This window comes from Asparagus officinalis, chromosome 7, assembly GCF_001876935.1.
Source record: "Asparagus officinalis chromosome 7, Aspof.V1, whole genome shotgun sequence".
Classification (NCBI taxonomy): domain Eukaryota; kingdom Viridiplantae; phylum Streptophyta; class Magnoliopsida; order Asparagales; family Asparagaceae; genus Asparagus; species Asparagus officinalis.
The window spans coordinates 50,812,581-50,824,220 of record NC_033800.1 but is presented as its reverse complement, the minus strand read 5'-3'; the positions used below and the strand labels follow the sequence as shown (position 1 = coordinate 50,824,220).

At 44.0% G+C, this 11,640-nt stretch overlaps 1 protein-coding gene across 1 annotated transcript; it reads left to right on the top strand.

Annotated features, from left to right (window-relative positions):
* Positions 3,709 to 10,547, top strand: LOC109847128. Its single transcript, XM_020416373.1, has 5 exons — positions 3,709 to 4,359; positions 4,440 to 4,596; positions 4,694 to 4,761; positions 4,851 to 4,937; positions 10,445 to 10,547. The coding sequence occupies exons 1-5, from the start codon at positions 4,268 to 4,270 to the stop codon at positions 10,545 to 10,547; spliced, it is 507 nt and encodes a 168-aa protein (XP_020271962.1). The 5' UTR covers positions 3,709 to 4,267.

Sequence of the window (11,640 nt, the reverse complement as noted above, 5' to 3'; positions counted from 1 at the left end):
TCCGAGAAGACTCATGCCTTTGGCCTTTTTCTGCAAGAAGCTGGGCCAACATGTCCTTCATCTGAAGAAGTGTCTCTTGCTGCGCTTAGAACATAACATGATATTCATCGACTCTTTTTTCTAAGTCGTCAAGACCTCCAGTCATGTACACGGGAGCCTCTCGTACCATGACAGAGCTTGAGGATTGAGATTCAACAATTGCTGAATGTTCATCATCGGAAGTCATCCCCTTGGCTAACTTGTGATAGTTAACTGAGCGGATAGCTCCTGTTCGGGTTCGGGCGTGGCGATATATCCCTTTAAACTCGTCACAAATTTCCTGGACAGTCGAAGAATGACTTCTTTCTGATTCATCCGAACTATGAGCTGAGGTCTTTCCTCTGCCTATCATGTTAATAGTGACTTCGAGATATTCGGCTTTAGAAATATTCTTCTTATGATGATGTTGTCGCTTGGCAGTCCTGGCGACATTTGTCAATCTGTCGAACACAGATTGTCGAGGTTCAGGTGCATAGCAGTGACATTCTAAATGGACTGCAGAAATAAGCCGCTCATATTGGCATGAATGAGCTGTTGTTGCGCCGGTTTCCCTCTAGAGAGTAATACCCGGAAATCAGAAACTTGGGAGGAATCCTTCACCAAGCATAAGGACGGGAATGGAACCCCCTGCCCTTGAGTAGGTGAGACAGGTTCTTGTCGGACATAAATTTTAAACCCATGTTGACCCCCTTGAACTTGGTGGACCACATCGCATTCTGGAGAAGAAACGCGAGGGTCGCGTTGTGATTTACAAACCCTAGGCCAAAATCTGCGTTTGGTTAATGGAACATACCCTTGAGGGTCCTGTTTTAGGTGAACCATGTGTCAATGAGGCTCGTGTTTAAGTTATATCACACGAGGCTCATAATGGGGATCGTTACCAAGAAGTATACGTTCAGGTGGAGGTTCAAGAATGCGTCCTTTACGTTGGTTTAGATTCCGACTATCTCATAGACGAGCTCGTCATATGGATCTTCTCCTTCTTCGAGATGCATTCTTCTTGGCTTGTTTCAACACCTTGGCAGCAATGTCGTTGGCGTTGACTGGACCTACCTCCATCATTGGCCTTTTCATGACTCATCGTGTTGGCGCGGGTGTCGAATCTTTAACTCGTTGAACGAGTTCGGCCGAGGTAGAGTCTCGTCCTCCAGGGACGGGGCTGACTGATGACCCTTGGCCAAATACGGACTCTGTCAGCTTGGGATCCTCAAGTGTTAAGGCTCGAGGAATGTCGAATCCCTCGCACGCCCATTTCAACTGATCTCTAAGAACCTTTGAACGCAGACGCCGAAGTACGACAAGCTTTTCTTCGCGATGGCTAGGAGTGGGAGCGGGAGAAGCCATGGAAAAATTCATTCTTTACAAAGTCCAATAATTTTGAAGATGAAAAGTCTGTGAGAAAATCCTCTCAGCCATCAGGATATTTATAAAGCCTCCAAAGAAGCATGCAGAAGAACTCAAGAGGCATAATCTTGAAGCAACCAAGAAATATTTACTTTGAGAATTCGAAACGGATTGCTCGAATTATCAACTACCGCTCCTGCACATTATTCCATGCCAATAAATTAGCAATGAAGCGCCACTCGTTTTGTCCATGACGCTTCTTATGACGGTTGGACAGAAGGCCCTACACCATGTTTTTAGCCACGATCAACTGACTAAGAATCCTCAGCAACCTTGGGCAAGTTTAGTCAGATCGTAAGCTTATATCTATTTTACTCAAACCCGACTAAAGTCGACTCCGAGTGAAAAGGGTCATCTGCTATGGTAATTCGCCATCTAAAGATAAAAATATCGAGAAAGTGTCTTTATATGCCCAAAAGAGCTATGGCCCAAGCCAGCTTAGCGACCCAAAGCCCAGCCAAGAACAAATCTATCGACCCGCCGAGCGACGAGTCATCTTTAACGACGCGAAGTGAGGGATTAGTTAACCCCTCATAATCAAGACGACTCCTCAAGAGTCCGCCCACCTCATAATCGAGATGACTCCTCAAATATTCGGGTCGACCATCTACTCGGCTGTCTCCTTGGCCAGAAGCTCACTCGACTATCTGGTAGACAAATCATAGGGACGACTTGAAAACTAACCCGTCTCTACTAAGGGGATAAGATCCAACTAAGCTCCCTTCAGATATACATCAATCAAAACTACAGTATTGATCGATCCCATCAAGATCTCAACTCTAACAAATCTCATGCATAAACAACTTACTCTGCTCACAAGTCATTTCTCAGATATCACTAAGATATCCTCCCCTATGCTCGAATGACTTCCATTCCAGTCGCCAGCTGACATCTGCAAAGTGGAGGATGACTCAGTAGCCTGTCTACTCACCCCACCACCGCCCTCCTATGCATAGTCAAAGTCAAGGGTTAGAATCTCAGGGGCGAAGGACTATAAAAGGGAGGAAGGAGGGTAAGGTAAGGGCGGCTCCTTTTTAATCTTGACTCTACTAAGAGGCTGGACCTTCATTAAACTTTGGGGATCATTTCTCCCTCTTGATCTATTTCTTTTTACTAATAACTCTAAAAGAGTACCCCTTACAAGGACCTCATTGGTCCCGAGACTCTCTCTCAAACTCCACTCAAGCTCACCAGCTGACTTGACCGTCGGAGGTACCACAGGGGAAACAAGCCCCGCCCTCTTACGGGTTCGTTCCTCTCGTTTATGCAGAAGAATCAGGAATTCTAGTCCAAGGATCGGGCATAAAGTCGGAGGAGGAGTCGACCCCATCTCTCATCCTCTCACTCTTTGTCATCAGCGGATAGTTCTCATTGACTGTGTGATCTCGGACATCAACAACTCCCAAATAAGTATACACTCAATTACTCAATAACAGTATCAATCTTCAGGGTTGGGTTTAAGTTCTCAGTTGTAGTCCCAAATAAGTATACCAAAATTGTTTCTATTTTCTTAAACCCAACCTGATCTCTTGCCGACCTATTTCCAACCAGCAAAACCGGTAATCTATACATTTTTTTACTAGTGAACAAATGCTACGTCATTGATAAATAACACACATCATAATACTTTGTCTCCAATATGTCTGTTTACTAATTTCGTTCATGACTAAATAAAAAAGATAAGGATTTAAGGATGATCCTTGATGTGAACCGATGGTATTGTACTTAACAAACAACATAGAAGAAAGCCCGCCGTAAGACGTAGAAGTTAGGACATCAAGCTCTAGGGAAAAACTCGAAGATGCCAACAGCGCCAAGTGCAGCACGAGGTGATGTGATCTTCAGCCTCTATTCCATCCGTGTCTGAGGAACACATTTTGACATCCATATGAACACAATAAGCCAAGCGTTGCTCCTAATTTTGCCATCGGTAGTATTCAACAACATCACATAATGGGTTACAGAGTATTTTGAGTTGGAGACCTTCATTCCAAATGCTGAAACTCATGACAAGCTTAACATTGTCTGCATCCAGCCAGTTTGCATAATAAATATGGTATCAACCACCTAAATTAAGAGCACTAAACTGTGCATCAATCAACAAAGAGTTAAAACCACGTAGGAAGCTTGCAACTTGACCGAAAAAGTTGATCACTGTACTGGTCAGACCCGATATGAATCAAAATTAGGCGAACAATAGAATTTACTAATTAAAGGAGAAAAAAGAATCTCACACTAACATGACATAAGCATGTGCATAGGCCCTCTACGGTCTGCATTCAAAAAGATTTAAGCAAGGAAAATTTATCAAAAAGAAAACGAAACCTTCACCAAACCAACTCAACCAGAAATTTCCACCAAATCAACCCAACCACAGATTCGCGATCGAGCTATGACGTGGAGCCATAGCATAAACTTAAATACACCACCACAAAACTCACCAATTAGATAATATCACCACTTATTTTATAATAGCGTATAGATCAATCAGGGTCAATGTCCATATTTTGGTAACAGTACCAATCAAATTTCAATTAGGTACTAACCCAGCGCCTCTCCCTAATTAACCTCCCCCTTCCTCCCCAGTCATCACCTCAATAGCTCCCATCCTCACCATCGCTTTCGCGAACTTAGCCGCCCTCCGCATCCTTGGCATTCCTCCGCCACCACCACAGAGTCTGGTCTGACCCCAGAACTCCCCTCTTCTTCACCAAATTCAAATAATACTTATTGTCCAACTTGGCGGGCGACTGAACATCAAGATCAACAGTAGGATCACTGGCATTCTCGGCCCTCGGACACTGGCCCTTCAACTGTCCAGAAAATGCGGGACCCATATTCAACGGGTCGGTGGAGTTACACGGTAGCGACAATTTCTTCCTCAACGCTCGCCACCTCCTTTTTCATCACAATTAAGTAAGATTCTAAAATTTCTTATTCCTTTTTTTTTTGGCGATATATGTCTGTGTTATTGATAGGATTGAAAAATTAAGAAGGCGCAAGATGGGAGAAGGCTCAGAAACAATAACGAGGATGAGGACCCCGAGAACTAATGACAGCGTTCTCAGCAACTGGAAGATGGTGAAGGAGGAGTTCACTTTCCCTGCTGGCTCTGTCCCTCTTAATAGCTGTCACGCTTCGACCATCGTCGAGGTGAGGAGTAAAGTCGAGTATAAGTGACTGTAATTAATTCTCACAATGTAGATTGTTGATAATGGTGTTTTTACTTTTTTTTAACTGTTTGCGCTAGGTCAACAAAGATAAATTCTGGAGAGAGAGCAGCTACCTCCGGGGATTCTTGGCCCCATCAAGAACAAGGTATGTGGACTGATGATTCATTTCAGAGAAGAAGCTAGAGGTTTTAATCGTAGGATTTTGTGTCATGTAGCCTTTGTTGCTCGATGAAGGTCGATTGCTTTGTGGATCTTTGGGATGGTCACCCTTTCTGGAGCTGACTCCATTGGGGTCGCCAACTGCTCGTTGCTACCGGGTAACTCCACCGAGAGAGTAGTGCTCAAAAAGTTTCGACCCAAAGTCGATTGGGTCATACCTGATGCCGGCATGGTAATGTCATATGCTGCAGAATCTCTCAACATAAGTTTTGATGGACTCTCCTTCCTCTGCTTCGGTGGTAGGAGATTCGGCGACGAGACTTCTGTATTATCTTCAAAGAACCTGCCAAAAAAAGCTTTCTAGATCTACCCATTTTGAATTAGATCCAGCAGGCCAGCTTCATGAACCATCGAAGCAACACCCTTAAGGGTGCCAATAAAAAAACGGCTCAGAATGGGATCGGTTTGCTACCGACATCTCCTGCCTGAGACTTGAAATAGAAGATGTTGTTGTGTTTGGTGATCCTGTGCAATCGAAGAGCCTGCAAGGTTGGGGTTAAATTTTGACGGATAAGGAGATGTGTCTCATTCAGCAAAGATAAAGAGTACCACTCTTCCTCCTCGGAAGTTCGCTCCTGTTAGCGATTGCTGAGGTGAGCCTCTAGTTCTCGATCTTAGATGACTGAGGATTCAGTTCTCTTTCCATCTCCTTCTCGTTTTCAGAGAGGATTCTATGTTCTGAGCCTCACGATCTGAAACTCAGGGCTTTTTTTCGCCTTGAAATTATTCCGAGAAGACATCATGCTTTGCCTTTTTCTGCAAAGAACTGGCCAACATGTCTCTATGAAGAAGTGTCTCTTGCCTGCCGCTTAGAACATAACATGATATTCATCGACTCTTTTCTAAGTCGTCAAGACCTCCAGTCATGTACACGGAGCCTCTGTACCATGACAGAGCTTGAGGATTGAGATTCAACAATTGCTGAATGTTCATCATCGGAAGTCATCCCTTGGCTAACTTGTGATAGTTAACTGAGGGCGATAGCTCCTGTTCGGGTTCGGGCGTGGCGATATATCCCTTTAAACTCGTCACAAATTTCCTGGACAGTCGAAGATGACTTCTTTCTGATTCATCCGAACTATAGCTGAGGTCTTTCTCTCTCCTATCATGTTAATAGGACTTCGAGTAATTCGGCTTTAGAAATATTCTTCTTATGATGATGTTGTCGCTTGGCAGTCCTGGCGACATTTGTCAATCTGCGAACACAGTATTGTCGAGGTTCAGGTGCCATAGCAGTGACATTCTAAGTGGACTGGCAAATAAGCCGCTCATATTGGCATGAATGAGCTGTTTGTCGCCGGTTTCCCTCTAGAGAGTAATACCCGGAAATCAGAAACTTGGGAGGAATCCTTCACCAAGCATAAGGACCGGGATGGAACCCCTCTGCCCTTGAGTAGGTGAGACAGGTTCTTGTCGCGACATAAATTTTAAACCCATGTTGACCCCCTTGAACTTGGTGACCACATCGCATTCTGGAGAAGAACGCGAGGGTCCGCGTTGTGATTTACAAACCCTAGGCCAAAATCTGCGTTTGGTTAATGAACATACCCTTGAGGTCCTGTTTTAGGTGAACCATGTGTCAATGAGGCTCGTGTTTAAGTTATATCACACGAGGCTCATAATGGGATCGTTACCAAGAAGTATACGTTTCAGGTGGAGGTTCAAGAATGCGTTCCTTACGTTGGTTTAGATTCCGACTATCTCATAGACGAGCCTCGTCATATGGATCTTCTCCTTCTTCGAGATGCATTCTTCTTGGCTTGTTTCAACACCTTGCAGCAATGTCGTTGGCGTGACTGGACCTACCTCCATCATGGCCTTTCATAGACTCATCGTGTTGGCGGTCGGGTGTCGAATCTTTAACCTCGTTGAACGAGTTCGCCGAGGTAGTCTCGTCCTCCAGGGACGGGGCTGACTGATGACCCTTGGCCAAATACGGACTCTGTCAGCTTGGGATCCTCAAGTGTTAAGGCTCGAGGATGTCGAATCCCTCGCACGACCATTTCAACTGATCTCTAAGAACCTTTGAACGCAGACGCCGAAGTACGACAAGCTTCTTCGCGATGGCTAGGAGTGGGAGCGGGAGAAGCCATGGGAAAAATTCATTCTTTACAAAGTCCATAATTTGAAGATGAAAAGTCTGTGAGAAAATCCTCTCAGCCATCAGGATATTTATAAAGCCTCCAAAGAAGCATGCAGAAGAACTCAAGAGGCATAATCTTGAAGCAACAAGAATATTTACTTGAGAATTCGAAACGGATTGCTCGAATTAACACCGCTCCTGCACTATTATTCCATCCAATAAATTAGCAATGAAGCGCACTCGTTTTGTCCATGACGCTTCTTAATGACGGTTGGACAGAAGGCCCTACACCATGTTTTTAGCCACGATCAACTGACTAAGAATCCTCAGCAACCTTGGGCAAGTTTAGTCAGATCGTAAGCTTATATCTATTTTACTCAAACCCGACTAAAGTCGACTCCGAGTGAAAAGGTCATCTGCTATGGGTAATTCGCCATCTAAAGATAAAATATCGAGAAAGTTCTTTATATGCCCAAAAGAGCTATGGCCCAAGCCACTTAGCGACCCAAAGCCCAGCCAAGAACAAAATCTATCGACCGCCGCAGACGACGAGTCATCTTTAACGACGAAAGTGAGGGATTAGTTAACCCCTCATAATGCAAGACGACTCCTCAAGAGTCCGCCCACCTCATATCGAGAATGACTCCTCAAATATTCGGTCGACCATCTACTCGGCTGTCTCCTGGCCAGAGCTCACTCGACTATCTGGTAGACAAATCTATAGGGACGACTTGAAAACTAACCCGTCTCTACTAAGGGATAAGATCCAACTAAGCTCCTTCAGATATACATCAATCAAAACTACAGTATTGATCGATCCCATCAAGATCTCAACTCTAACAAATCTCATGCTAAACAACTTACTCTGCTCACAAGTCATTTCTCAGATATCACTAAGATATCCTCCCTATGCTCGAATGACTTCCATTCCAGTCGCCAGCTGACATCTGCAAAGTGGAGGATGACTCAGTAGCCTGTCTACTCACCCACCACCGCCCTCCTATGCATAGTCAAAGTCAAGGGTTAGAATCTCAGGGGCCGAAGGACTATAAAAGGAGGAAGGAGGTTAAGGTAGGGCGGCTCCTTTTAATCTTGACTCTACTAAGAGCCTGGACCTTCATTAAACTTTGGGATCATTTCTCCCTCTTGATCTATTTCTTTTTACTAATAACTCTAAAAGAGTACCCCTTACAAGGACCTCATTGCCCGAGACTCTCTCTCCAAACTCCACTCAAGCTCACCAGCCTGACTTGACGTCGGAGTACCACAGGGGAAACAAGCCCCGCCTCTTACGCGGTTCGTTCCTCTTCGTTTATGCAGAAGAATCAGGAATTCTAGTCAAGGAATCGGGCATAAAGTCCGAGGAGAGTCGACCCCATCTCTCATCCTCTCACTCTTTGTCATCAGCGGATAGTTCTCATGATTGACTGTGTGATTCGGACATCAAACAACTCCCAAATAAAATATACACTCAAGTTACTCAATAACAGTATCAATCTTCAGGTTGGGTTTAAGTTCTCAGTTTAGTCCCAAATAAGTATACCAAAATTGTTTCTATTTTCTTAAACCCAACCTGATCTCTTGCGACCTATTTCCAACCCAGCAAAACCGGTAATCTATACATTTTTTACTATGAACAAATGCTACTCATTGATAAATAACACACATCATAATACTTTGTCTCCAATATGTCTGTTTACTAATTTCGTTCATGACTAAATAAAAAGATAAGGATTTAAGGATGATCCTTGATGTGAACGATGGTATTGTACTTAACAAACAAATAAGAAAAGCCGCCGTAAGACGTAGAAGTTAGGACATCAAGCTCTAGGAAAAACTCGAAGTGCCAACGAGCGCCAAGTTGCCAGCACGCGAGTGATGTGATCTTCAGCCTCTATTCCATCCGTGATCTGAGGAACAACATTTGACATCCTATGAACACAATAGCCAAGCTTGCTCTAATTTTGCCATCGTAGTATTCAACAACATCACATAATGGTTACAGAGTATTTGAGTTGGAGACCTTCAATTCCAAATGCTGAAACTCATGACAAGCTTAACATTGTCTGCATCCAGCAGTTTGCATAATAAATATGTATCAACCACCTAAATTAAGAGCACTAAACTGTGCATCAATCAACAAAGAGTTAAAAACCACGTAGGAAGCTTGCAACTTGGACCGAAAAAGTTGATCACTGTACTGGTCAGACCCGATATGAATCAAAATTAGGCGAACAATAGAATTTACTAATTAAGGAGAAAAAAGAATCTCACACTAACATGACATAAGCATGTGCATAGGCCCTCTACGGTCTGCATTCAAAAGATTTAAGCAAGGAAAAATTTATCAAAAGAAAACGAAACCTTCACCAAACCAACTCAACCAGAAATTTCACCAAATCAACCCAACCACGATTCGCGACGAGCTATGACGTGGAGCCATAGCATAAACTTAAATACACCACCACAAACTCACCAATTAGATAATACACCACTTATTTTATAATAGCTATATAGATCAATCAGGGTCAATGTCCATATTTTGGTAACAGTACCAATCAAATTTCAATAGTACTAACCAGCGCTCTCCCTAATTAACCTCCCCCTCCTCCCAGTCATCACCTCAATAGCTCCCATCCTCACCATCGCTTTCGCGAACTTAGCCGCCCTCCGCCATCCCTGCTTCCTCACGCCACCACCAAGAGTCTGGTCTGACCCAGAACTCCCTCTTCTTCACAAATCAATAATAAAAACTTATTTGTCCAACTTGGCGGCGACTGAACATCAAGATCAACAGTAGGATCACTGGCATTCTCGGCCCTCGGACACTGGCCCTTCAACTGTCGAGAAATGCGGACCCATATTCAACGGTTCGGTCGTGGAGTTACCCGTAGCAACGAGCAGTTGGCGACCCCAATGAGTCAGCTCCAGAAAGGGTGACCATCCCAAAAGATCCACAAAGCAATCGACCTTCATCGAGCAACAAAGGGCTACATGACACAAAATCCTTACGATTAAAACCTCTAGCTTCTTCTCTGAATATGAATCATCAGTCCACATACCTTGGTTCTTGATGGGGCAAGAATCCGCCGAGGTAGCTGCTCTCTCTCCAGAATCTTATCTTTGTTGACCTAGCGCAAACAGTTAAAAAAAAGTAAAAACACCATTATCAACAATCTACATTGTGAGAATTAATTACAGTCACTTATACTCGACTTTACTCTCACCTCGACGATGGTCGAAGCGTGACAGCTATTAAGAGGGACAGAGCCAGCAGGGAAAGGTGAACTCTCCTTCACCATCTTCCAGTTGCCTGAGAAGCGCTGTCATTAGTTCTCGGGGTCCTATCCTCGTTATTGTTTCTGAGCCTTCTCCCATCTTGCGCCTTCTAATTTTTCAATCCTATCAATAAACAGACATACTATGCGCCAAAAAAAAGAAGGGAATAAGAATTTTAGAATCTTACTTCAATTGTGATGAAAAAGGAGGTGGCGACGTTGAGGAAGAAATTGTCGCTACCGTGTAACTCCACCGACCCGTTGAATATGGGTCCCGCATTTTCTGGACAGTTGAAGGGCCAGTGTCCGAGCGCGCGAGAAATGCCAGTGATCCTACTGTTGATCTTGTGATGCTCAGACGCGTCAAGTTGGACAATAAGTATATTTGAATTTGGTGAAGAAGAGGGAGTTCTGGGGTCAGACCAGACTCTGTCGGTGGTGCGGAGAAATGCCAAGGATGCGGAGGCGCTAAGTTCGCGAAAGCGATTGTGAGGATGGAGCTATTGAGGTGATGACTAGGGAGGAAGGGGGGGGGGGGGGGGTTAATTAGGGAGAGGTGCTGTTAGTAACTAATTGAAATTTGATTGGTACTGTTACAAATAAATGGAGCATTGATCCTGATTTATACGCTATTATAAAATAAGTGGTGCTATTATCTAATTGATGAGTTTTGTGGTGGTGTATTTAAGTTTATGCTATGGCTCCACGTCATAGCTCGATCGCGAATCTGTGGTTGGGTTGATTTGGTGAAAATTTCTGGTTGAGTTGGTTTGGTGAAGGTTTCGTTTTCTTTTTGATAAATTTTCCTTGCTTAAATCTTTTTCATAAATGAATTCGAGTTTGGCTTTCGCTTCATTGATCACCTCGAAGCCCTGTAGATGATTGTTCACCACCGACTCCTTTTCGGCTGGGACGCCAGGGAGAGAGTCGAGAAGAACGGAAGCATCGCAACCCTGATAGTAATACTAGTAACTGTTAGTGAGGCCGCTGGTCGTATATATATATAAATTATTACAAAGCGTACGTAATCATATATTGTACTCACGCGGACGAAACAACCGTGAAAGTGCATTCGAAGAAGGTCGGCCGCAGTGCCGGCGTCCGCGACCACGGTTTCCTTGATGACGTCGGCGACAATCTTCTCTGCTTCTGGGCAAGTGTAACTGTAGAAGCCCACTTTAGGCAGGGTAGAACCAGAAGCTACTGATGACAGCATCAATGTCAACATAATTAACTTCGCCACTAATAACACGAAAGGAAATTAAAGCGCATTGAACAACTCATGATTCTCTATTCAATCGGCTCTGTAACTTGGATGCACTTGATGGATGACTTCAGTAAGTGTATGCATTTATAAGACAAATATCTGAGAAATCAAGAGCTAGCCATAATGTCTCTTCTATGTTTAGCAAGGAAAGGAAAGCAAAGCATGTTCCACATGAAG